At 40.5% G+C, this 26,750-nt stretch overlaps 4 protein-coding genes across 4 annotated transcripts; 2 read left to right on the top strand and 2 right to left on the bottom strand.

The window, feature by feature from the left end:
- Positions 1-225: 225 nt before the first annotated feature.
- On the bottom strand, positions 226-2,805 carry LOC101465094 (gamma-crystallin N-A). Its single transcript, XM_004555282.3, has 4 exons — positions 2,703-2,805; positions 2,256-2,504; positions 1,650-1,795; positions 226-541 (listed from the first exon to the last, which is right to left on the bottom strand). Exons 1-4 carry the CDS (start codon positions 2,721-2,723, stop codon positions 406-408), a joined length of 552 nt encoding a protein of 183 aa, XP_004555339.1. The 5' UTR covers positions 2,724-2,805; the 3' UTR covers positions 226-405.
- A 1,052-nt stretch (positions 2,806-3,857) lies between these two features.
- On the top strand, positions 3,858-5,314 carry ly97.3 (lymphocyte antigen 97, tandem duplicate 3). Its single transcript, XM_012920201.4, has 4 exons — positions 3,858-3,983; positions 4,367-4,436; positions 4,678-4,800; positions 5,018-5,314. The coding sequence occupies exons 1-4, from the start codon at positions 3,879-3,881 to the stop codon at positions 5,122-5,124; spliced, it is 405 nt and encodes a 134-aa protein (XP_012775655.2). The 5' UTR covers positions 3,858-3,878; the 3' UTR covers positions 5,125-5,314.
- Positions 5,315-6,189: 875 nt separating this feature from the next.
- rheb (Ras homolog, mTORC1 binding) lies at positions 6,190-14,929 on the bottom strand. Its single transcript, XM_004555281.3, has 8 exons — positions 14,630-14,929; positions 13,788-13,859; positions 10,676-10,743; positions 10,477-10,559; positions 10,316-10,372; positions 10,167-10,214; positions 9,680-9,761; positions 6,190-6,992 (listed from the first exon to the last, which is right to left on the bottom strand). The coding sequence occupies exons 1-8, from the start codon at positions 14,679-14,681 to the stop codon at positions 6,900-6,902; spliced, it is 555 nt and encodes a 184-aa protein (XP_004555338.1). The 5' UTR covers positions 14,682-14,929; the 3' UTR covers positions 6,190-6,899.
- Positions 14,930-24,602: 9,673 nt separating this feature from the next.
- Positions 24,603-26,299, top strand: LOC101464236 (uncharacterized). Its single transcript, XM_004555280.4, has one exon. The coding sequence runs from the start codon at positions 24,896-24,898 to the stop codon at positions 25,793-25,795; it is 900 nt and encodes a 299-aa protein (XP_004555337.2). The 5' UTR covers positions 24,603-24,895; the 3' UTR covers positions 25,796-26,299.
- The last annotated feature ends 451 nt before the right edge of the window (positions 26,300-26,750 follow it).

The raw sequence follows: 26,750 nt of genomic DNA, 5'->3' as shown, positions 1-26,750 counted from the left end.
ATTTAATTGCCCCCCTGGATAAATAAAATTCACATACATCTATTAATCTGCGTGGGAGTGGTATTCAGGATATCCATTAGTTTACGGGAAAGCACAGCACTTAAAGCAATTACCTGAATCATAGCCTGTAGCCATGTCTACAATGAAATGCGATGGTTAAGTTGGGAGCTGCACAAAAAGTGTGCATTAATAGAAGAAAACAATAAATGGAAGTAAGATTGAAGATGCTGTAGGATCACTACTTTATTTGAACCTTTAAATAATTCAGTACAAAAATAAAACAACAAGCAGTGCCAAACATTTTCTTCATCTTTATTATCGCCCCACAGAGCCACGTGTGAGATGACTTGACAGTGTAGTCGATCTATTCCCTGCAGTCACACTGACAGCGATAGTGAGATGGTTTTAAAAGTAGTTTGCAACCCTGCGAATAGACTGGATGTTGGGGTTCTCAGCCTGCCACTCCATGTGGGTGCAGTAGTTTCCTCTTTCCACGACGTACATGCGACCACGGTAGTTAGGCTCCTCGTACAACACCCACCTGTTCAGTAGCAGTGAATAAATAAGAGCTAATGGATCAAACATGTAATAAATTAGTGCAAAGAAAATCAGCTTACTAAACAGTTTCGGGCAGTATTCTAATTTGGTTGATGTTTAAAGATTAAAAACATAAAAACACATTTTCTAATTTGCTTTTGCTGAGATCAGTCGGTGTAGATAGTTTTGCTTGGATTTGCTGAGGCTTCAAGAAGTCTGGTTTTGAGATAGACTCTTTCTAATGTAATACTTGTTGTGTAATGGTGCCTCCAATAAAACACCAACACTGAAGAGACAACTGGCAGCGTATAAGTAGTGGGAGAAACAGACACCCTAATTGGTCTCTATCAAAGGCCCTTTCGCTGACTTTGAACCTCAGAACATTGTTGTTAAAGCCCCAGAATGCCCCACCTCTGAGACTTCAGAATTTTGTTCATGCCACTAACAATATTGACCAATTACATGTGAAGATCCAGTCAAACATTGCTCTTTTTCTGATCCACAGTAAATTCATTTTCTCTCATTTTCTCTCTTTTTAAAGACTGGCATTCAAGATAACTATGTTCACATTTTCTTAAACTTATTTCCCACCTTTACTTTAATATTTATTTTATTTTTCTGTATTTAGTCAGTGTTTTTTAATAAGTAGTCCCTATTAAAATGATGAAAACATCTGTTTTGCTGTTACACTGTTAAAGACTGTAAATTTTTTATGTGTGAGGTTTAATACGGAGCAACACATTGGTCATTGGTCTGGCACCTAGAAAAGTTTGCCCTGCACGTAAGCCAGACTGGACTTTCTCTGAATGCTAGCCTTTGTTTTTCTTTTAACCCAACCTGTCTGCTTTCTACGCCTACAGAAAATTAATACAGATCATATGTATTTGTGCTTACATCTGTTTATGGAACTATCTGCCTTGTTAAGTACAACAAAAGACAAGTGGGAAAATATATTGTGTGAAATGACCTTGTAACAGGTCAGTCGAAAGTGGCCAGTTTCACAAAGGTTTAGTTCATTACTTAAGGATAATGAAGGAAATGTTTTAGGGCATGTCTTATGCGCTCTTCTCTCAGTTAAATCAAAAACTATAAATGGCCTCAAAGATACGTACGCCCCATCTCCATAAACTTTGATAGAGTTGATGCAGTTCTTGGTCAGGCCTCGTGCTTGGAGAAATGGGCAGTCGTCACACAGCTCCACGCACTGGCCAGAGAAGTTGTCCCCCTCGAACAGCTCCATCCTGTAGTGCTCTCCATGCTGGGAGGATAATGACATGCGTGATCGCTGAGTCAACAGTGTTTGACTTCAGCTCTCTGCAAACGACCAAGGCTTTCTCCTTTATGTGACAGAGGCTGTATTGTGGGCACAAAACACTTGCACCTATAGAAATCTAAAGGTTAGAAAATGTGGAGGATGAAATATAAGTGCAGTTCTTTAAGCTGATTACATAAGTATCAGATGTAAAAACTTGAAAGTTTCTTTGATGATGTCTGTTATGCAAAAGTAGATCCAACATTATTACTTTGAACAAACAGAGGCGCACAAATGAGGCCACACATGTGCCCATCTGCCTGTGTTTTTAACCAACCAAATATTTGTCTGTCCCTGGGGTCTCTATCTTTTGCGCGCACACACACACACACACACACACACACACACACACACACACACACACACACACACACACACACACACACACACACACACACACTCTTACCATCCTGATTGGTTTGCAAGATCCCATGTGATCATTGTGGGCATTCCAGCGCTGGAATTCAGGGTACTCTCCATGCTCCAGAATATACTGTTGGCCCTTGAAGTCTGGATGGTCGAAGCAGACGAAGGCCCCGCTCTCCACACGGACAGAGTTCACTCTGTTCATGAACCCTCGGTCCTGGAAGTTGTCACAGTCGCTGCAGATCTCCAGCTTTCTCCCAGTGAAACATTTCCCCTCATAGAAGACAATCTATATTCATAACAACAGTGAGGATTTGAGTATTTCCTCCTAATAAACAGTAAAAATGTTGCATATCAGTTTAGCTAACTGATATGCAAAAAAATCATCTAAGTTTGGACCGGTCATCAAGATGAATGTGATTGTGATTAACTTTTGTTGTGAAACACTGGCCTAAATCTGTGGCTGCATTCTTGTTGTGGTACTCACCTTTCCTGAGTACTGAGACATTTTCCACTGTTGGCTGTTCCAAATTACTCACACAGTATAGGAGTGGACAAATTTGGACTCCCAGATATATATGGACAGCACAGAGTGTGGCGGTATCGCGAGAGAGAAGCAACAAAAGCACAACAATGGGGGGTTTAGATATTTTGCCACATGGGCAGTTTCCCTTACATGTGCCAGTGCTGATATTGGAGTTTGGCTCGGGAGGACGAAACAATAGCGGGAGAGAGATTTTGCTTTGATTGGGCTTTGAGAGTGATGTTATACTGAGGCGGAGGGGGTTGCAGGGTAATATTTGGGCTGTGTCCAGATGAGGGAGGAGATGGGGAGGAAAACAAACACAGAGAGGGAAAGTTAAAGCAGAGGTGAAAGGTTGGCTCAGTGGAAACAATAAATCTGTCATCTTGTTTTGAAGTGCTGATAGAACCTATTTTAAAATGAATATTAATGGCAGGAGTGTGTGCAAAGCAGCTCACGCGTTTTAACCGAACGAATGTTTCCAAGAGTTAGACCAGGCAGTCTATGCATGCTATGCAAGTTATTGCATGGTTGTAAAGCACGTTTGTCACCAGCTTTTCAACTATGAATAGATGTAATTTGATGTGGACATACTGTAGGTAGAAGTGAATGTGCGTAATACTTTGCACTATGTAAGATATCTTAGTTTCATGAGCAGCAGCTCTGAAGGACTTAAAGGCATTTCCTTTCATTGTTTAACAGCAAGTGGCTGTTCCACCCTTTTACTTTCCTTTCATTAGATTTATATCAAGAGCCGATTCATGTCAGGGCCTTGGTAATGTTTTGATTCAAATCAAATTTGGTCAGTACAGGTTAAAGAGCACTTAAACAGAGGTATTACAGGTCACACATGATCCACCTTAAGCAAACACAATGTACGTCTGACTCTTTCTGATTCTTTCTCTCTCTTATTCCCCTGAGGTACAAATGTATCTTATAGAAATAGATATATGAGGTTGAACTGAATGCATACATTGCTATTAGCAATTCTCATGAATTATAGACTGTACAGTGGATAAAAGGTGGACAGCTCGTGCTTAATGAGGGCATCTGAGCATTGGGAAACTATGACCCCTGAACACAGTGTACTCGGATGAGTGCGATGCTAAGTATATAGACTTAAAAGAGCCACAGCACCTAATGGGATGTTACCATGACAGTGCAAAGTATGAAAGGGTTTATATAAAGAGGGAAAGCCGATGTCCTCTCAGTCACTGGGAGAAACCAAGACAGACATACAGCAAGGTATGTATGTGTATATATAAAAGACTTTTTTCAGACAAATGCAGTTTGTCTTTTAGATCTTGTCAGCAGTTTTTTGGGAACATTTTTAATAACATGCATATAACATAGGTAATGATGTAGTTTTGGGATCATATATGATCTGTCAAATTTAAATACTGCATTGGGATATATGGACACATTTATATACAAACTATATAATTAAACTATATATACTCACTCAAGAGTGTGTCACTTTCTAGAGTCTTATATGACCATTAAACAATACTCAGTACAGGGAAAAGTTTAAAATACATGGTAAATGTCATGAATTAAAAGTGCTGGAATTTGATGTTTTGAAAGCACTTTGTGTCCGTGTTATCAAGCCTGTGCTTTATCTTGCATAGGCTGCAATGCTGAACAGAACAATGAAGCTGTTGGTCTTGGCTCTTGCTGTCGCCCTGCTATTTACAGCCGGTGAGTCTGTCACTGATTCTCCACTGTATAAACATAACCTCTGCTGCTGTGCAACAGTGAGCACCATTTTCTTCATTATAAAGTCTTCACTGCAGTGAGCTACAACCTACACAAACCACTCTTTAACATCTAAATTAAAACTTCTAAATCCTTGGTAAATGCTATTTTGTCCCAAAATACATTTCGGCCACATTATGACAGAATTTATTCTGTAATCTTCTTTCTATTTCTTGGTTTTCAGGTGAAGCCCTGGACTGCCACCGCTGTGTCCCAAAAAGGGCTGGAGGTAGCTGTGAACTCACTGTAGAAACATGCAAACCAGAAAAGAATGGGTGCGCTTCCGCCAACTTCCTCAAAGCACCATGTAAGTTCCTCATCTTATATTTATTCCAGTAGGGAAAGGGGCAAAGAGTACAAGAAGCAAATTATGTTATATAAAAAAAGCATGACTTTGATCAACTTTCTAAGGTCACATAGAGCAGAGACACTATTCCTTGTATAATAATGGAGACTGTCGAGTGTATGTGAATTGTGTAAATGTTTAAAAAATGAAACATAACCTTTTCATCTGGCTTTCGTAGATGGCCATTACCAGAAATGCATGGATCTGGACAGCTGCGAAATGTTGAAGATGAACGCCTACATTAATATGAAGTGCTGCAGCGAAGACATGTGCAACACCTTATAAAATTCAACATCAAAGAAAATTACAATTTACTGCAGTCCAGTGTGAGTAAGGCACTTAACCCCCAGTGAATCCTGCAGACTGCAGCTGCTTCGGGGAGAACCCAGGTGTGAACACATTAAAGCAGCTATTTTTAGAAAAATATACTCTGAAGTTCCCTGGACTGAAAAATAAAATACTTTGAAAAAGCGCCTATGCTTGTCCTTATTCTTGCGTTGACACTAAGTTTCTTTTTTTTCTTAAAGAGCCAATTACTAATCCCCAAATAGGCAAATGTTAGAAAATCTCATCATGTTATACTTGCAACAGACTATTATCTGGGTTATTTCTTGTAATAAAAGCTCTTCCAAGTAGTTCAAGGTTTTACTTTAAATACCTCAATTTACTTAAAAACTCTTGTGCTACTATTAAAGGAACAATAGCTCACTGATTATCATTAAATTGGACTTATTATGCTCATATCCAGCTATATATTTGTATTTCTGGACTAAATTAAATGAAACTTCCATGAATACCAGTTCATAGAAATTCTTCTTCTTTTGTAAGAAAGTATTGTAGCCTCCCAGTTCATGTTCTAGCCATAATAAGTTGTTATAGCTCCCTCCCCCATCTCTTTAAGTCAGCCTGCGTTTGATTGGGTACATCTCACAAACAAAAGTTTGAACAGCAGATGGCTGCAACTCCTGTTCTCAGTCAGTGCTGGATACCTTAGATGTGCCTCTAAAGTGTAGTAACTGCTCCCTGGGGGAAAAAAAGAAAAAGTAAGCATGGAATCAGCATTTAGTTATTATACTGCAATGAGGTGGAACAAACCTTTATTACTTTGCACTAAATCATTACATCATTATTCTCCTTGTGCTTGCATCCTGCACCCTTTTCAATTTATTCCATCTTTTACGAAGAAGCACAAAGCATTCAACAAATCAAAACGGCTAAGTACTTCTCTCCTTTTAGCCCAAACATATCAATTATCATTAAAAGGGTGCAAACAAAGAGAAACACCCTGCCTTCCTAGTGGCAAAACTCATTAGCTAACAGCCTCTGCAATAATTCAAAAACACAGCCTGCTTAGATAACCACTTTTCGCTTTAATGATTACAATCAAAAACATTTGTACAACATTTTCAACATTAGAAAATGAATGCAGATTTTTTTTTCTTTTTTTCCTTTTGGCTGACAGTATCTGCTATGAAAACAAACCGAGGGACAGAGAAGTGGGTACGGTGTGTAGATGAAGTAGAAAAAGAGATGCATATGGATGGGACCAAACAGCAGGTGATGTATCAGAAAAAATGACTGTGTTTATCTAACCATTTTCCAGGCATATGCATGGCTGATAGATATGACAATCCTCTTATCTCATTTTATTTAAACAGGGAAGGGGCTAAATGGAAGCTGCATATCGGGAAGCAAAGATTCATTGAGCCACTGCTAACTTAGTTACAGTTGTCATCATTTCCGATATAGGATTTTTCCTGATACATCTGTGATATTCTGTGTTTTGCATCAGTGCCGAGCCCAGAGACGGAGGGGCGGGTTGTGGAAAATGCAAGACAAGGAGCCACCACTTGTCCTTTTCTTTTATCAAACACATGAAGAAAAACAAGGATGACAAAAGGGAATACTGATAAATAACAGTGGAATCAGAGCCATAAATAGACAATATTGGATATTTAGGACCCTGGGGGTGGAGTCAGTTGAGGTGGAGGAGAACTGGCAGCTAGCCTTCAAGTAACGGGATATCCCAGTGCAGTGTCCTGTGTGTTGATTGGGCGGCTCTACATCATGGAGCAGGATGTTTTTCCTGGCTGCACGCCACCATCCATCTTTTCTGCCTCCAGGATCATCCTTCGGAAAACCTCCACGGCCGTCTAAGAGAGCGCCAAACACACACACACACACACACACACACAAAGAATGCTGTCACATGCCTCAGTACACCACGTTTGAATTTGCTCCTCATCCACTGGAGCCTCACAGACTTTAGTCACAACAGAGATCTCATTGTGTTGAAGTTGAGCACTATTGCCTCTAACTTAATTTGAAGCTGGTTAACTGACATCCTGAATATGAACTTTGCTACTCTATGTTGAGAAATATATCCAGCAGCAAACAGAAGGAGGGTTTGTTTTGTATTTCACATGTGGCTAGTTTACTGTTGTCTACTATTAGGGTATGATGGCAAAGCCGGTGGCAAAAACGGTTAGCATCAAAAGAATACCGAATAAACACATTTTTGTCTAGGGAGGATAAACTATTGTTAAAAATACATTAGTGACATTTAGTCTACTTGGAGGGAGGAAACACAGTGCTGACATATTGGTCTACACTGCAATGCAGGGGCCGTGAAAAGTGCCAAATGATAGGTCTCGAAAAGGCAGACTGTGTGGGCGCTTCAAGCACACCTGCTATTTTGGGCTGGCTTAAGTGGAATATAAATCAGAGGTTGATTGTTGACTACTAAATTCACTCTTAGCCAGTCAAATCACTGGGCTCATTGCTGTGAAACAGCTAATGCACAAAGAGCTAAGGGACTCCTGTTGAGGTTTCATATTGGTGTAAAGCAGCACAATCTCACTACTGAAGAATACTACCTGATAACCACATTTTAAAGCACGATTGGGAAAGACAGTAAAGCCCAAAATCCCTCTGATATCAACATATGATCATGCTTATGATGGGTAAAAAGCCTTTAAAGCCACAAAACAAAGTGCTGTAGGGGAGTGTGTGTGCAAAGGGATAAATGTGGCTTGCAGCATAAAAGTGTTTTGAGGGCTCAGTAAGAGCAGAGAAGTGCTATATGAGTACTAGTCCATTTAGCATTTACCATATGGTACTTTTTGAAAAAGAAAGAAGGCAGTGACAGACAGGACTGATGAGCCACTGTGATCCTACATCTCCCACATTAACAGTGCCAGTGCAATACATATCATAAGAGACCCAGTCTGATGTGTGTGCTATTGATTGGACTTTACTCTGAAGCAGGCTATCTGTATGTAATTCAATAAATAGAAAAATAGTGGAAGGTCATGCAGTGGCATTGCAGCTGCAAGACTATAATAAAACAAAGGAGAAGCTTTTCATACTGTATAAAGCAACTATAGGCGACAAGTTATTATCTCCTGGACTGATGTAAATCAGTGCAGACTGCTTTATTTATCTGGTTTCCTGATTTAAAAAAAAAAGACATTTTATGCAGATTTAAATCCAGCTGTATAATATGCCTTTAATCACATTTCAATTCCAATGTCACTTCATACGTTCGATATTTGCTCTTGACAGTAAAGCGACTGCATATCAGAACCAGATCTTCATGGGGTCTCTGCTTTAATGAAGTGGAAGACAAACATAAACATGTCACTATGCATTGTCTCGTTTAAATGAACCTGTCACCTGATTGTGTTTTCAGTTACCAAAAGCCAGCTACCAAGTATAGCTTATGTATGAGGCCTTTTAGCCTGTGGCTTAGTAAAGACTGATTATTAAAGATTAATAAGTACAACTACCATTGAAAAAAATGCTGCAGGTCACAGTTTTGAAGTAAAAAGCAAAGTCAAATGTTAGTTTGAGACTCCAAGTGACACCTTTTATGGTCTTCGATGATGTGTAATACCGTGAGGTAATGGCGTTAAAGGCAAGTTTTCACAAGTTTCACACATCATCATAATGAAGATTACAACTTTACGATCGTTGTCAAGCCAGTCATACCAAACTGCGCTGGATGCTTGACAGAAGAACCATTAAAAAGTGTCGAATAAATGCCAGCCATAACTCAGCTGCTCCACAATTTCTAATTGAAACCAGCTTTATTGTTCTTTTGCAAATCTGTCTTGGTGTTACAAAAACATACCAGGAAGTCCATGATGAGGCTGTCTTCACGTTAGATTACATTTTTTCAGGAGCTCTCACAGGTCTCAAGTCATACTAGGTCACCTCTGATTTTATTAAAGTAACCTAGAGCTTCTATGAGTGGGCAACTCGATGACCTGATTGAAACACAATCCAGCACCAGAAACTTTGTCTCCACTGAGAGAAAATGCAAAGTGTGAAAATGAAGAATCCTGTGGATGTGTACCATCACTGTGCAATGAAAGCAATTCAGTAATTTTCCATCCGCATATCCTTCCATTATATCTACAGGCTTTTGCTCTACAGGGTTAGGCAAGCAGGAGCTGATCTCACTTGACACTGGGTGAGAGGCGTCATATGCAGCGGACAGGTTGCCAAATGATGTCAGGGCTGACATACTAAGACAGGTACATTCATGACTGTGGGCAATTTAAAAGTCATTCAAACTCGAATGTCTTTGTACTGTGGCAGGAAACCTACACAGTCACAGGGAGCATGTGTAAACTTCACACCTTGTTGTCTGTGAAGGTTCTCAGTCATCCAGGTCATCGTAGTCAAAGGAGCTTGCAAAGAAAAGCGTCTGGACTTCTTTAAGTTACTTGAAGACGTTTCACCTCTCATCCGAGAAGCTTCTTCAGTTCTAAAGTCAAATGGTGGAGAGTCCCATTTTTTTCTCCCCCACACTGATAGTTAAATAAGCCTTTCCTACCTGGTTCTCTTTAGCTGAGGACTCCATGAAGGCAGCGTTCCAGGATTCAGCTAATGCTTTGCCCTCTTCACAACTGATTACTCTAAAGAGCGCAAAATCACAGGGATGACAGCAGAGTCAGACCAAAACACAAATACTGTCTTTCAGAATAAAGCCACAGTCTCTGCTTTAAATTTGCCACAGTATTAAATTCCTTAGAAATCTGCTTGTGTATGTTAATCCACTGACTCTGGGTTGTGTACAGTGAAAGCACAATGCTAAACACAGCTTCCTGGCTTAGTGCAAATGGCTTCTGTCTTCATTTGGGACATGTGTGAACTAAATATTAAATACTCAGTATTTCAGTGTGTTTTACAAGAAATTTTCATTTCTGCTAGCAAATAATAAGAAACCAAATATAAATTTCCACACAAACCAAAAAAACGTGACCCATGTGCATACCTATTGTCTCGAGGGATGTACAATTTAGGTGTGTGCTAGCGCTTACCGCTCCATATGTAGGTCATTCTTGTTTCCGACGAGCATAATTGGAACTCTGCATTGAAGGAAAAAGTAAATGCCATGTTGTCATTTATGCATGATTTATGTCATATGACTTGAAATGGCTTTAAGAGCAAAATGAAAAGTTGAACTTACTGAACTTTTCCCACCATGTCCAACAGTTTTTCATGGATAACTTGTACAACTTCAAAGCTGGAAGAAACGGGAAAGTTTATTTGCTTTTCTTCAGTGCACCTCATTATGCAGGACACAGGAGATATTTAGGTTGGTTTTGAGAAGTGGAGGGAATTCTATACCTTTTATTTGATGTAACTGAATAAACCAGTATGTAGCCATTGATATCTATGGAGTAAGTCTGTGGGAAGATTGAGTATTCATCCTGGAAAAGGGATTTGAAGTGAGGGAATTAGCATGTACTGTTACGACACACATTAAAAAAAAAAGAAAAATCAACAAAACCACTGGCAGGTTCATAAACAGCGCATTGAGACATACCTGCCCTGCTGTGTCTACAAGCTGGAGATGGTACTCTTGTCCATTTATTGTGATCATCTTAGTAAATGCTGCAAATACAAGACAACAATGTTTTGTAGATACGACAATACATTTCTTTTCTCTTATACGTATGACAAATATAGCACAGTTGTGCAACTATGCAGTACTATCCAGCTGAGTGTATCTTTATTACTCTCTGCAGGACATACAAGACACAATCCAGTTATAGATTCATCCCAATGAGCACATTCAGGACAGGAATGTCAATAGCCTGGAGATGGGTCATATTATCTACAGCGGGCATGCAATGTCTGCAGCATCTCACTGATAATGCTGGCACTTCATTTTACATTAACCATCCAGGGATTATTTATAGATACAGACAACAGATTTAAGAAGCGTAGGGTGGGACAGCATGTGAGCGAACATGTCAGGGAGAAGAGAAATAGCCTACAGATACAACCTACAATTCAGACTCAAATCTCTGGGGTGGCCGGGATCAGGTTTGTTTTGGAGGTTATGAATAACTGCAAGTTCTCCTGCGCTCCAAAATAGTGCTTTTAAATTGTCTTTAAGAAAAGTTCCCTTTCTTAACTAGAGAAGTCCCGCTGCATGCGAGTCGGAGAGAAACGTTTATCTCAACCAAACGGCACGCCGGCTGATATCTCAAAAGAAAGCTCTCTCTTTCTGGTTGAAAGTGTGGAAAGTGGTGGAATCAGCTGTTGCGGTGTTTAAATGCATTTGCTTAGAAGGAACATCACACCCTGCTGGGTAACAGCAAAGTCTTGCAAATCATTATCTTTCAATCAGAAGTCACTTAGACCATAGAGCTGTCATAATATAGAATTTAGATTTTGAGAACAGATCATACAAGTTTTAAAAATAATTTAAACATAATGTACATTTAGACACATTTAGAAAACGTTTTCTCTCATATTGCACTTTAAGTTCAAAATGTAAAATATAAAGCATAAGCTTTGTAATGTTACCACATTTTTATCACATTGAATTACTGTATTACAGCTGCAGTTAGGGCTGTGCAATATGACCAAAATCTCATATCCCGATATTAAGACATCTATCACCCGATATCGATATAAATCACAAAAATTTAACCTTTTCTGTAAATTCTGTGAATCTCGGGCAGCTCGACTTGTGTGAAGTGTTTCCAGTGGGGCGTCGTGTACCTGGAGTCGAGTATTTTAACTGATGTATGAAACTATACATTTTTAGACATAGGTTGTAACGGCCGCCGTTTTCTTTGTGAGTATTTATTACACGGCGTGCTGCAGGGAAAAGCCTGTTCTAACGTTTGAGTCTAAGGTTTATCTTTTAGCACCTGACGGCTCTTTTTTGCTTCTCATCCGTAAACACTCTGCATCTTTCACGTGATTCAGTTTATTTTGAAAAGTCTCAACAGGATCTTGAGCTTTACTGTGAAAGGTTTATGTGGAACAAGCAGACACGCGGTGGTTTTACCGTCGTTGTTGCTAACGACAACGCATAAAAACAAACGCTTGTCTGTCTGTAGTGTGGTTATATTAAATGTAAGAGAAAAAGAGAACTTTAAGAAATTAATATAGCCACTACAGTGACCATCAAAATAATGAAAAAATATTGCCGTAAACAGTTTATTTTGCGACACCACGAAACAAACGATAGTGTAGAATCAAACGATAGACGTTTTTATATGTCATCGATATATATCGTTATATCGAACAGCCCTAGCTGCAGTGATTCATTAGTAAATTCAATCAAAATTCTGTAAACAACAAACTTGCTTTTTTTCATAACAGGGTCTCTAAACCTTGTTAAAAACCCACAAAGATAAGGTGGAATATACACAGTGCGTACAAATGCATTCCACTTACTGTCATGTGTAGTACTACTACGACTCAAACAGCAGCGATTATAAAGCTACCTTGTGTTTTACGTACAACAGTTGCTGTGTGATATCTGCGTCCATATAAGTGCAGTTTAAAGATCTAATAGAGCCCAACTGATATCGGTCCTGCAGCTATATCGGTGGGAGTCTATGAAATTGGCAAATAGCTAATAAAGGCAAACATGAACTATAATGGCTACAATAATAGCAAATACTTTCCCTTATTAGCTATTTTCTGATATATAGGTATCAAAAGACAATAAATGAACATTTAAAGACTAAAGAAGAAACAGGAGAAACACCCTTCAAGATATGAGTGTTGATGTTGCACATTTTGTCCACTAGAGGGCCCTCTGTGACTTGACTTTTGCCAGCAGGTGTTTGGATACCACAAACAAAGCAAACACTGATCTGAGCAGTCTGACAGAGCAGAAACGGGAAATTCCAGACTAACTGTGACAATAAGACAAGTTTATTTTAATAAGCACTGTCATGTTTTTTTTTAAATAAGGACTCATAAATAATAATACAATTAATAAATGTAAATCTGTTTGTGCTTCACATCTGAAAGAAAAAAATATATATGATGATAGATCTGATTTTTTAAATCACCAAATGTTGAAAATCCTATATTGGTCAAGCTCTAATATTTAATGTTGCATCTGACCAAAAACAGTGGATGTACTCCTGATGTAGTATAATTATAAACCAGTTATGAAAGAAAAACAACTGTCACTCCATGAAATCCTTTGGTGGTTAACTTCTTCTGTCACGAGGTGCTCTGAACAACCTTAAAGCTGGAAAGCGTAAGCTAACACATCCTCATTCCAGCTTTTCAGGTGTGAGAATTGGCTGTAAGCAAATCCGAGTGTGGGGCTGACAGTAAATGACAAATAATGAGGAACACGATGTTCTGACCTTACAGAAGATGCACCAGTAAGGATTTATTCATTGCTGTACGAAGAGCATCTAATGACAAACTGACACATTTGTAGTGCTGGGATGATAAATAAGGATAAACTTGATAGTCAGCTTTGCTGGTACACACTGAGCAGCAATGCTGAGGATAGGATATCACAGAAACAGCTATTTTGGGGCCAATACATGTAGGCTTCACTTACTGATTCACAAGAGAGACAGGGACCTGAGTTGTGTGCCACCTCATGTAAAGAGTTTCCTGGGGGAAACACGGTTTTTGTATGAATTTCAAAAAAAATCCCCACTTACTGTTTTCTATTGTTGGGTCATAGGAATCAACAAACTGGCCTTCCACAAACTGGATGGTTAAAGAGGACTTTCCTGTAAACACAGAGAGGATAGTTAACCTCAGATGGAGGAAGTCAGTGTAGCAATTAAGGGATAACATCTATAGAAGTCATCATTATGATTGTTTTTGTCGAGATCAGTCTCTATGAGTGAATGTAGCCATACAATGATACAAAAAAATACAAATATAAAGCTTAATAACCGTGAACAAGCCTAAATGCGCCACATGAAGCACGTTGTACTATACTGATGAACATGTTTAGAAATCGTCGAGGTTACTACAAAGCAGGGAAACATAAACACATCACGCGTCTCTGTGGGGATATTACAGGGTTGCAGTTGGTGCTGCCTGGGCCTCCAGTCGTGCTATCTGTGTGTGCCATCTTGCCATCCTCAACATCCTTTGCTTTTACACATCACTAAATAAACCGCAAACTAAATGCGTCAAAGCCGTCGATGGTTTTTGCGTGGCATGGCACTGCCTAACATGGCACCGGGGTTAAGGGCTAACGGAAACCTATCAATAAGATCGATTAAAATCTCTCTCTTGCACACGTTATGGGAGGCCTCTTGCGCTGCTACACTCACACCGCAGAGCCACGTCTCACCTGGTGGCGCTCATTCGCCCGCCCTGAGACGCCGCGTGTCAGATGTTACTCCCTATAATTTAAGTCTATTATAGGAGGCGTAAAGCGCTCTCACGCTGGACTTGTACTGGCCTGAAAGGCCGCTAAAAATCTTGGGTCTGCGTCCCACTCGAAGCCGCCTTTCCCCGCTGTACTCAGCTTCCGTTCCATACTCACCTACGGATCTGTACCCGAGGATGGCGATTTTTCGTGATTTCGGCTGCGGCATGTCTCCTTATGGTTATCGCATCTAGTCCTCGGGGTTTACCGCAACCTCCTCCCGGAATGGCATCCAAATTCAAGGGGCGCAGAGAATGGTCATGCAGCTTGCAGATGACAGTGGGAATCCCTCTGCTTTGCTGTGTTTATGTGGATTTTGTTTTTGCGTGAAAGCTTGAAAAAAATGTAATTTCAGGTCATATGAGAAAAGCATGGAGTATCTATACATCTACAATAACTGCGTCACTCCCCTTTGCGAAGTAATGAATTAGTAATTGATCCTGCGCGTTGATTGGCTACACGTAGAACACAGGCGGGGGATGAAGGCGCACGGAAAGCTCCCGTTGGATAAGGCAGCTGTCCGTTAATCAGCGGCACCCGGTTTGGACATTTTCATTGGCTGTGTCAGGCTTCGTGACGTGCTGGGTGGTCGGGCGGGGTGTCATTCATATCTTTAGGGTCAGGAAGGACCGGAACAGGGATGATGGTCCTTACTCATGTAGATGCGCAGAAGGCCGTGTGAAATGAGGCTATAAGGCATCACATGACAATGAAACAGCCTCGACTGCAATCCCACAGATTAGTAGGTTAACATAGATTAATGCTTGGAAATACTGGGGGAGAACATCAATGAAAGGAAAATTATATATGAATAAATGTTTTAATACCATTGAGTAAATTCAGGGCCAGTATTTCCAGATACCAGTGATACCGATACTTTTAATCTATGAAGGCAGCATATGTAGGGGAGAGCCGAGTGTCATGATTTAGGAGATAAATCCTCACCAGTTTGCAAATTCTGAACACATTTTAATGTTCACGAAATCACTGGGATTTTTACTTTCACAATTATTAGTTAACGAAACAAAAACAATAAAGCACAGCTTTGAAACTGGATTTTTGGAGACCTAGATGTACCTGTCTCTAAAGGACTTTGAGTCAACTTTTGTTGTTTAAATGTGCAATAGATTATAAATAAAATAGACAGTCAGCACAAAAAGGTATACTTATGTTTGAGGTATATTTTTCATTTAAAAAACGAACAAAACAACAAAATGAAAAACTGTTCAGTGGGCTACATGCTGAGCTGAGAAGCTGGAAACAAATTCCCCATTCCACTGGCTAATCTAAATAAATATTATACTGCTAATACTGGAATCGATAGTATCAGTACTGGATCTATCACAATCTAACCTCAGAATGTTGTAAATACTGTTAATTTAAGGGTTCTGTGGCATGAACCTTAGACTAGCTGGTGGTCTGCTAAATTTGTTAAGTGCTTTTTAAGCTTGGATAATTCAATGGACAGTGTTGAAAAGTGCAACAAACAAACAAACAAACAAAAAGATTCATACTCAGGTATGTGGACTCGATTGAAAATGACTGAAAAAGCAGCCAACGTCCAAAGAAAAACTTGAAAGACCTTCAGAAAGCCTGGAGACTTATTGCTCAATACCACTTTAAAACACATTACAAGAATATAATATGGAAACAAGACAAAGAATTGAGGGGCCACTAAAGACTTAGACTCATTACTGCAAGTAAAGATTTATTACTACTGTAATAGCGCCTGATGATTTAAAAAGCTGGGCTGCTTTTAAATAAATCCTGCTTCAGTTATCTCAGCATTGGCCACTAGATGTCCACAGAGCATCATTTATAGCTACCTAGGACTCACTGGAGTACTGCAGCCCTATGTGCACAAATAACTGTTTTATATTCCCACTGAAACATCAACTTCCAATTACTGTTTGTTTCCATCTCGTTTTTGCATCACATTTAAAATCACAAACTGCCCTGTTGCTCCACACTATCGAGTCATAAGAAGTCCCTGAACAGTGAGGCACAAGGTGCATAAATCACGCTGCACACATCCGTGATTGTTTGGGCTGATTGCATATTCTATTACAAACGCTAAAATACCCATCTCTTAATATAACTAAAACCTTAAACTAAACCGCAGGCATGCAACAATACCATAGGAACTCAAGCCGCAATTAGTGGGTTAAGTCCATCTGCAGACTGGAATTCAAGGCAGGCGTGGAGAAGGTGGTGGGATAATGAGAGTCCTCTTTGCTTTTAAAGCCGTAATGTTACTCATGTCTGCCAATCATCCCTCGGCACAAACACAAGCAATTCACCCGGTAAAGTTGGATTTTGTGGACAGAGCGCCTAAACATCAGTTTAGAAAGTTCTGGTGGCAGAACTCTTGAAATAATTATATACACTCCCAAAAATAGCAGCACGCAGGCCCAAGCTTATTGCCCTGTGACCGAGGAAATCCCCAGTTTCCCTGTCACGTCCTGGACCATTACTACTTAATCACAGAAATGTCCAACTCCCCGTCAGTAAGACCCAACTGTTTTGCCTCCACACACACACTTCTCAGCAGTAGAGACAAGAAATCACTGGTGTCAGCAATAGGCGATTTGTTCTGCATGACATTGGGTGTCAGAAAATATGGACACACAAATGCCCACTCATACACACGAACACTGTCACTTTCTCTGCCTCTCCCACTCAAACACGCGCACACACACATGCTCAGGAAATTATGATGACCAAAAATAGGTCATACTGTTAATACAGCCATGGTCTATCCAGGGATTTCAGTGTGCTGACATAGACCAACAATAAATACCCCCTGCAAGAACAACAGGTGTCTGACATGATTGTTTCACTTTAATAAAAGGCTTACACGAAGCTCAGACAAATAATACATTGAGCTGTTTTAGAAATGTTGCCCTTTTTATTGCTCCGTCCCATCGAAGTTTCTTTTTTTTCTTCACACCAGCAAATTGTATCACACAGGTCGTGCTCACATCAGCAGGAAGATGTGATCAACGTGCATCTGCTGCATGTGACAGGTAATGTCACAAGACCAGTATTCAAGTCCAGTCTTGGGTGTGGTTTAAAAAAAATGCTTTTTAACTTCTAGTCTCTAATTTCTTTATCTATATGGGAGGTAGTGGGCATGCAGCTGGAGCTCGCGTTTATGAATCCTGGGTTCGTGGCTTCAGCGCCAGCCTCTTTCAACTCGCTGTGAAAAGCACCCCTGGCTCTGTTAGTATGCCAGCCTGAGCACTAGTCAGCCACATCCTCCAGCTGGGTCTGTGCCACCACTGGGCACCTGGACCCTCTCGCAAACCTCATGAAACGGAATGCATATTTAAGTAAGAGGAATGTATTTGTACGGCATATCTCTGCAATAGTCCATAGCTGTGCGATGCCTAAAGGACACCTGGTGCACCTTCATATTGTTCATCTTATTGACATTTTTATCCACCTATTGGATCCAGCTCGGCTTTTTTAGCAGACAGATTCCCACTTCAGGCTGTGCCTCAGCTGTTGGACTGAGTCCAGAGTCACACAGGCCTGAAAGACAGCCATCGTTATCCAACTCTCACAAGGTGTCATTGTAGGGGTCCAATGATTACCATATCAGCACCACATGAAACATTTATGGCTTGCTGGCAGTGATGGTCTGGCAAGCATCCTAATTTCTAGAACAGAGCCTGTCAGATCCTATTGTTTCAAGTTCTGGTGGCGTGAACAGAAAAATCATCAGCCCTGAAACTTCTGTCACTTGCAGTCAAAACAAAAATTCCAATATGAGTTTCTCTATAACACCTGACACACAACCACACACAATAGATGGTTTATTCTAGCTGGCAGTGACATTTCCCCTATTTTATTGTCCTTCTGCTGAACGGCTAAATTGCTCTTTTAACTCAAACATGCGCTACACTTGCTGTCACCGTGACTTCAGGATCAGCCCGATGATCACTGCCAACTGAACTTTTTGTCATTTCTTTTGCACATGATGAAAACTGAGATAAAATAAAAATAGCTAGAATCATCCTAAAGTTGCTATGATCAGCATCTTTTAAAAAAATGCAATAGTTGAAATATATATATGCAAAGAGTTGCTCCAGCAGATGGTTCAGACTCATTCGTTTTAGATGTAGCAGGCAGCTTTTCAGCAAAAAGCACTGATAAAACAAATAAACTGCACCAAATCACTGCCAATATCAGCCGACAGTTGGTTTAAACCCAATTAAAAATCTGAAATGTGTTAGCTACATCCTGCATTTCCCTCCCAGACTGTATCAGATGTGTTCCAAAACAGATATTATAGTAACACTAACTGATTCAGACTTTGCCTTGGCAGTACCTGAGCAAACTCAGCCCATTAACTTCAATTCTTTTCTTTAATTTAATTTTATTGTTAAACAACAATTTCCAAGGACATAGCTCTGACATTTGTTCTTGTTGTAAATGTCTCTTTGCATTTTAATGCCTTGTTAATGTGGATGTTAGATTATTCAGCGTGACCTCTTATGTTATTTTATGAATAATATTGGGTTGGAACATCCAAAAGCAGGATGTAAGAAACTGAGTTAAGAGCAAATTTGAAGGAGATTTATAGTAATAAATGAACAGCATGTGATGTGGCAGGCAGGAAGTTTTGACTCGCCATCTGGTGTTGTAGAGTGATGGGGGCTGGAGGAGCTCAGCCAGAGGTAGAGGCTGAGGCTGGGGTGCTGGAGCAAGGCAAGTGGCTGATGGCCACTGGGTAGCTGGAGACGATTGGCGAGTGGGACAGATAGGATTAATCCACAGTCAGTTGGTTTGGTGAGCTGGAGCGAGGTGAGCTGGTGCACAGCTGAACAGGAAAACCTCAAACAGAGAGCTGAGCAATCTGGCGGAGAGTGGAGTGAAGGGAAGGAAATAAGATGAAGGGGAAATCGGGAAGCAGTACCAGGATCAGAGCAGCAAGCCTGGCCATAATGTTTAAGTTTTACTAGAAATCCTATTAGGACCTTACCCAAAACTTAAAATCCAGTTCGACTATAAATTGTTGATCATCATTTCCCACATTTCTCTTGAGCATGAAGTTTGTGACCAGGTCAAAACCTGTACTTCAAAAAAGCCTTAAAAGTTTATCTCTCTGTGATTTGTGCAGAACTGCATTGACTGTACAGCTGTTCTCGTTTAGCATCCAGTAGCCTATAGCAATGAGCAGGTGAGACCCAGATAGGATGCTCGGCGGTACTTCATCACCCCACTTGTTGTTGTCAAGGCTACAATTGGTTTGTACACCCCATCTGCTGTATCAGCAAAGTCACGACTGATTTGGTCACTCAGGAGCCCAGTTAGCTTTGCTCACTCTGCTTCCCCGTTGATTCCAGCCATCATTACAAATGGTATCTTTACGCAGTGGAGTTAACCCGGATAGTGCTTTCCCATGGGTGCCTTTATTATCTATTCATCATGTTGTCCCAGTTTATCTCAAGATGAATCTGGCTGCTTCACTACATATCTAACTACGGATGCCTGGCATGTGGCCTGAGGTGAGAGATTAGCAGATTACAAGATACACACTAGAGGTGTTTCACTTAGAGTTGATAAGGAAGTGAAAAATATTCTAAAAAGACGCAGAGTGTTTGTGAATTTGTGTTTTAACGCCAGTATTTTTTCAGTATGCTTGAATATGATAACAACACTTTTATTTCCATGCTGACATTTTGCACAACAAGCCAGGGGCAACGTCAGCGTGTCCAATCTGGTAAATAAATGAACATTTGTAACATTTAAATGAAATGTTCTTGGCCTCGTACACAGCCTCCGAGCAGACTTGTTGGACACTCCCTCAAATTTCCTCCCTACTAATTTGCATTGCTTAGTAGATCCTTTGTGTCACCTGGAGGTTCAGGCAGAGCGGTGTTGCAGCCAATTTCCAGATGGCAATTCAAATGTGTGACATATCCTCAATTTTTTAGAAAAATACACAGCCACATCCACAGACTCCATTAGCTGAGGGAGGAAAACATGCACGTGCACAAATGGGAAAGTGGTGGAAAGTGTCCAGTGGTGTGAATATTCACATCTGCACCTGCTGAATAATAGACGATTATCAGCTCAGGTGGCACACCGTGCAGCCCTGCTCGGGTGCTTTCTCCCATTTCGTGGTGCTAATTTTGAAGGTAATAGTCAAAGGGCTTGCGAAATGCATATTTCTTGTCTCTCAGATCTGATCTTGTCTTGTATTCTGTCTTAAGAGCGAGCATATACTTCAGGAGGAGTGCTAGCTTCGAGGAGTAATGTGTCTGCAATATGGGCTCTAAAGAGCCTCGGGTCTTGGTGTGTTCTTACATTTTAACAGGGGAGAAACACCTACAGCAGGTTCTGTGGCAGTGAAACCATATATCATCTGTCATCGCCAGAAGCTTCCACAATAATGAACAAGTAATAATAGTATATATCTTGAACTAGAGTCTCTAAAGGTAGCTCATCCAGAGTCATTATTGTGCCACATAACCAGATGAGCTTTCTCAAATGAGATCATTTTTGTCGCCTTGAGGACTGGAGGGTGTAACTGTTCGCTGAGTGAATAACTCATCCTCATTTGGCGCTAATGGGACTCTGTATTAAGGTGTTGTGTGAATGCAGGAGGAATGGTAAATCCCATTTTCTTGTAATCTAAATCTCAAGCTGTTTCCACACATCTGTTCCTCTGGTGTAGAAAGGACAATTCATTTCGAAGAAAACATGCACGGGATGGAGAAAAGGAACATCTAATGAAGATTCATGCCACACATGATTATGACAGAGTGTTAGGCTACAGTGTGTTAGAGAGAGGTATGTCACGATGACATCTCTGTCAGAGACACAACCATTATTCCCTCTGTCCATCCATCCATCAACCTACCTATCTCGCTTCAGTCCCATCTCCTTCCTCCATCTGTCCATCCGTGTTGGCTTTATTCAGGTATTGAGATGACACAGTTAACCCATAATGAGGGATATGCATATGAAGCCAAGGTTTTTCTGCATATTTGACAGCATGTGTTCTGAGCCCGGTGTTGCCACTCCGGGGATGCGTTTGCACATGGGGGGGAGGGGGGGGGGGGCAATGGTCTGACAGTTACAGCTGAGGTATCATTTTTCATGTAAATAGAGGATGGCAGGATATAGCGATCCTGCTGTGTGTGAAATTAGCCGTGGCACACATATACACAAGATCAGCACTGCAGATTGCCTTAAAAAAACAAAAACGGGGCTATATAAAGACTTTGTTTTTTGTTGCAAGCACACACACACACAAGAAATCTACCAGTCAGCCAGTTTCTACAAAAGTTTCTGTGATGTGGGGGTATTAGAATTTACCAAAACGAAAAAAAGGAAGAAAAATTGCCAAGATGAGACATGCTGCACAAGCAGCTGCCTGAATGGCCAATGCACCTCAACAGCTCTGTTGTCCAATTCAGCAAACAGATGGTTCAACCTGTCATTCATAAGTGCTGATGTAGCCATGCTCAGAGCAGAGCCACCGAGTCCCCAGAGCAGGATATCACTGCTAACTGTCATCCTGGTACTTTGATTACTGGACTGGGAGGAGAATGATGACTAAGGCCGCTGTAAGTCCTGGTCAGACTCTTTAAGGCTGTCAAGGAAAGCGAGTTCATATTTCCCCCATAACATTTATACAACATCTTTATGGTTCACGTTATATATTGTTTAAAATAGATTATACAACATGACAAGATGTCATTTGCTGTATAGCATTCATAAAGAGCAGACAACATTTAGTAAATGTTTAAGGAAATATACTTTCAAGACTTAATTAAACTCACTGGGATGTATCCTGTGAAACATCAAGAACAGCATGCTGGTATAGTAACTATAATGATAATAAAACTATACATGTTAAACTACAGACATGCTTGCAAATTTTTATGGTTTCCAAATCATTTTCATTAAAATTTACTTTATATGTAAATGCATGACAGACAAATATAGCGTTAAAACACCAGCACCACCCTGTGTGCAAACCATCCAGCTAAAGACTTTCAGTTGGAATATGCATGTCTGTCTGACTGTGTGATTTCAACCCATGGGCTGCAATATAAACAAGCTTTTATTAAAAATAAAGCCAAAGCGCTGAAAATAAATAAAACCAGTGCACTCCTATTGCTAACAACGTGCCTAAAGCAGCGGTTCTCCAACTGTTTCTGGCAAGCTTCGCTCATTTTTTATCAGTCGTTTACAAGAAAAACGCTTTCATGCTAAATTTATGTCATGTAGCAATCAGCAAAGCTACATAATTTGTCTTCCCGTTGGTGTGTTTTACTACATAGCCCTGTTAATCCATGAGATGCCCACAACTGAAGTCGCTTACTTACTCATGTATGTATTTATTTACTTTCTGTAAAACACTATTTAGATTTGGAACTTGCACTTAAGGTAGACCTATTAGACTTTTTCCTTATTTCTGTTCTATTTTCTATTTTGGATGTGTATGATGCTTAAGAGAGCACACTCATCTCAGGCACAGCAGCCTCTCCTATCCTCTGTTCAGGCCTTCTGTTTGCGAGGTGCAACTAACTGAAATAACATTAGCTCAAAGGAAGAAGAGCTAAAATGACTTGTTTTAGATTGTGAGTAAACTGAGGGACTGTAGCCAGTACTGGAGTGTCCATGTAGGAGCTTCAAAGGAATATATGATGATGGACCAATCGGCACACTAGTTAATCTGGTCCAAAACTTGGCTACACATCACGCTTTGTGCAGCTGTGACACTGCAGCCTCTGGATGGCAGGTTGGATGGATGCAACCGCCAGAGGAACCAACAGTATAGCTAGAACTAAAGTGTTGCCCTATTCATTTAGTTTTCTCAAGGATAAAAAGCTTGACTAGCCTTGAGTATTAAAATCCCATCTGATTGGCCAAATGTAACATTTGTGTTTGTGCTGCGAACCCTCAACATGTAGTTAAAAGAGCTCTTATTTAAGCATAGAAAGCATTAAAAATGAGAAAATGCATTCTTTGGTGATATCCAAGGTTACCAGATTTTAGGACCTGCCTGCTAAGAAATCCTGACAAAGTATTAAAAATTAGCATTTCATTTAATATTTTGGTAATGTCTGTAATAACTCCACATTAGTTAATGCAAGTTTTTGTTTAATCCCTTGAATTAAAGCTGAGAGTCTATCATCATTTTCAAACTTTAACATTAATCCTTGGTTGCATTGTGTGAAATGTGTCACTACCCTGGAAAATAAATGGACCTAAGTGTATAACGCCTGTCTGTAAGTATAGGTTTGTGCTTAATGGATCATTTACAGTGTATACAATCACCTGAATAAATGAAGCAGCTATTCTGGCATCAAGGTCGAAGTCAAGATAAAAACTGAGATATTATGATATTTGAACTTTAGTTTGACATTTTTAAAGTTTGAGTGGAACAAATAGGTTTAAGAGAGGGCTGCTAGGAAGCAACTAAGACAAACCCTTTAGGGAAAATACACTGGGAACTTTTTACCATGGTGTGTAAGTTGCTGTGGGGTAAGACAAATTCAAAAATTGAAATGTGCTACAGTATATTTTTTCGCATAAAATGATAGACTCCTCCTCAGGGGCCACATGAATGAGATTTTGAATAGCAGCAGAGATTTCTAGGAACATGCTGGAATGTTCCATGTCCCTTTGCACTTGAGATTAAACCAGCACATAACAGAGTTGTTGCTTCATTGAAAGATGACTCAGTGTTTTTGCAGCTGCCAGTTTGAGAAGTTTAAGAAGAAACAGGGGAACATTTACAAAGGTGCGGAGGCCAACACAAGAGAAAAAAAAAATGTTTGGGGACATTGCGATCGATGGTATGCCAAATATCTCACTTATTTTAAATAAAAAATTCTTGCAGAAGATAACAGCTGTAGCTTACAGTATATTAACAAAATAAACATGGTTATGTAACATTTTACAGCGTGTGTAAGCACTGGTATATTTCTGGTGTTAGGTTATGACATCATGGCACTCAGCTCATCTGATTGATCACACACAGAGTCCTATCTCTAGTCCTGCTCTCCTGAAGTGGGTGGGGAGCAGTGTGCTATCTGTGGACTGGAAGAAGTGACAGGACCAGCTGGGGACTGAAATCCAGTCAGAGAGGCAGTTGGTATGGGAAGCTCAGACCATAAGAGTGCTCTGCTACAGCGGCGTGTAACTCAGCTTCGTGAGGAAAAACCTAGACAGGATTCAGTGTAGTTTCTAATATGCATCAGGAATTCTACAAGACCAAGACAGTGTAATAGTGCAAATGATGATGTTCTGCCAGGCTCATTCAAGAACTCCAGAGTTCAATCAGAGGCCAGTATTCTTAGTAAGTGATTTTGCTAATCGCATGCTAACATCTTCTGATAAGTTATAGTCAACAGAGCAATGGGTGGGAAGCAGTCCCGCACTTTGTCCAGCAAGGAGTTGAATGACATGAGTGTGAGCCAACGGAGACAGAGTGCAATTAGAGACGACCAGTCCAGCATGACCTTGGCTGCTGGGAGGATCCGAAGACACACTAGACTGCATTTTGGTTACAGCACCCTAAGTCTAGCCATGCGAGGACTAAATGAAACACCAACTGAACTATGGCAACTCCAAGACCTTCAGAAGCTAAACTTGTCAATGAACTGCCTGCGCTCTTTGCCCTCTTCCCTGGGTGCTCTTGACAATCTGGTGGTTCTAAACTTGTGGGGGAACAACCTGTCCCGCCTTCCACCTGAGATTGGCCTTCTAAAAAAACTGCGTGTGCTCTTCGCCTGTCGCAACCGCCTGAGTGAGGTACCAGAGGAGCTGGGCTCCTGTACCTGTCTGGAGGTGCTCAGTTTGGCCAATAATCAGATCACAGGCCTGCCAAGCAGCTTGGCAGCCATGCGCAATCTCACGAAACTCAATCTCAGCCACAACCACATCGCTCACATTCCCACCTGCGTCTATAGCATGAAGGGTCTGGTCTTCCTCCATCTCGCCTACAACCGCCTGGAGACCATTGCGGACCAGATTCAGGACCTGGTTAATTTAAAAATCCTCATTGTGGAAGGAAATAGCATACACACATTGCCCAAGACTCTGTGCTTCCTGGAGTCTTTAGAACTCCTAAATGTTGACTTCAATGATCTGCAAAGCGTACCAGTGGAAATGTACTTGTTAAGTAAGCTGAGGCGGCTTGCGTGCCACCCGCTCGATAAAGGACTCCATATTGTGCATAACCCCCTTCTCAAACCTATCCAGGAGGTGCTACAAGGAGGACTCAGTGCTCTCTATAACTACCTCAAGCCCACTTGAGAGGGTACTACTGTGCATGTGTGTCTAAAAGAGTGTGCTGTAAGGGGAAGCTGCCACAAATCTGACCCTTGGCATATTGTAGTCACGCTCTGAGTTTGTTGTTACCTCAGACTGTCTGTCAGTGATATCATGATTCAAAGCAACTGCTCAGTAATAGTTTTATAAGTAATCTTTTAATCACTGACAGATTTTCTATTTTTCATGTAATGTTAGGTTATAAATAAACCAACTGTTGTGTCACATCTAAATATTTGTTAAGTAACGGGGTCAGGATGAGTAGTTCAGCTCAAGCAAAAATTCACAGGTCTGCATTTGGGTGCTGATTACTGTTCAGCTGACCTTGTTGGGCTCGCAGCAGTGAAAGACATAGGGCTAAGTTCAGCTCTCTAAGCACAGCTCTCTTTGTTGCATTCAGGTCACAGGGATCAGGTGTGTAAAGTCAGTGGAAAGAACAGCGGAGGGAGCTTAAGATCTGCAAAAGAATAAAACAAAATGCAACAGGGACTTTGTCTCTCATTAAGTGTTGTTCCACTCCATCGGGTCAGAGCAGGGCTGCTAGGGAGCACCAGCTCCTCTGAGGATTCTGGATGCTGTAACACCAACAATTTTAAAAACAGCGACAGAGAAGGGCATACAGTGCATGAAATGTACTCCAAAAACAGAATAAATGTGCACCAAAGTGGGACATATTATTCATTTAATTTCAAATAATTAGAATAAAACATGTAGTGTAATTAAAGTTGAAAGCTATTGGGTAGACTTTTGAGGTTGAACTAATTTGTGTGCATACAAATTACACATTATATTTAAAACAGTAATCACATTAACCATTTGCAAGGTGAAAATGTTAAAGCAAAATGTCCAATACTGTCAGTAGATGTCTTGTGTAAAATTATGTCTGATGCCTCCGGACACTGGACGTTCAGACACATTAAGAACTTTAACAACTCGGTTT

The sequence above is a fragment of the Maylandia zebra genome, linkage group LG18 (genome assembly GCF_041146795.1).
Source record: "Maylandia zebra isolate NMK-2024a linkage group LG18, Mzebra_GT3a, whole genome shotgun sequence".
Taxonomy (NCBI): domain Eukaryota; kingdom Metazoa; phylum Chordata; class Actinopteri; order Cichliformes; family Cichlidae; genus Maylandia; species Maylandia zebra.
Note: the sequence above shows the minus strand (reverse complement) of the source record. Positions and strands in the feature narration are given on the sequence as shown.

What these genes read in the sequence shown, in the direction of transcription:
- LOC101465094 (XM_004555282.3), bottom strand. Translation starts at nt 2,723, where the DNA reads ATGTCTCAGTACTCAGGAAAG. An exon ending in CTTGCAAACCAATCAGGATG is followed by an intron (nt 1,796 to 2,255) that starts GTAAGAGTGTGT and finishes TTATCCTCCCAG; the next exon opens with CATGGAGAGCACTACAGGAT. An exon ending in AAAGTTTATGGAGATGGGGC is followed by an intron (nt 542 to 1,649) that starts GTACGTATCTTT and finishes GCTACTGAACAG; the next exon opens with GTGGGTGTTGTACGAGGAGC.
- rheb (XM_004555281.3), bottom strand. Translation starts at nt 14,681, where the DNA reads ATGCCGCAGCCGAAATCACGAAAAATCGCCATCCTCGGGTACAGATCC. An exon ending in TCAGTTACATCAAATAAAAG is followed by an intron (nt 10,373 to 10,476) that starts GTATAGAATTCC and finishes CGTTTCTTCCAG; the next exon opens with CTTTGAAGTTGTACAAGTTA. An exon ending in AATGACCTACATATGGAGCG is followed by an intron (nt 9,762 to 10,166) that starts GTAAGCGCTAGC and finishes TGCGCTCTTTAG; the next exon opens with AGTAATCAGTTGTGAAGAGG.
- LOC101464236 (XM_004555280.4), top strand. Translation starts at nt 24,896, where the DNA reads ATGGGTGGGAAGCAGTCCCGCACTTTGTCCAGCAAGGAGTTGAATGAC.
- ly97.3 (XM_012920201.4), top strand. Translation starts at nt 3,879, where the DNA reads ATGGGATGTTACCATGACAGTGCAAAGTATGAAAGGGTTTATATAAAG. An exon ending in CAAGACAGACATACAGCAAG is followed by an intron (nt 3,984 to 4,366) that starts GTATGTATGTGT and finishes TATCTTGCATAG; the next exon opens with GCTGCAATGCTGAACAGAAC. An exon ending in CAACTTCCTCAAAGCACCAT is followed by an intron (nt 4,801 to 5,017) that starts GTAAGTTCCTCA and finishes TGGCTTTCGTAG; the next exon opens with ATGGCCATTACCAGAAATGC.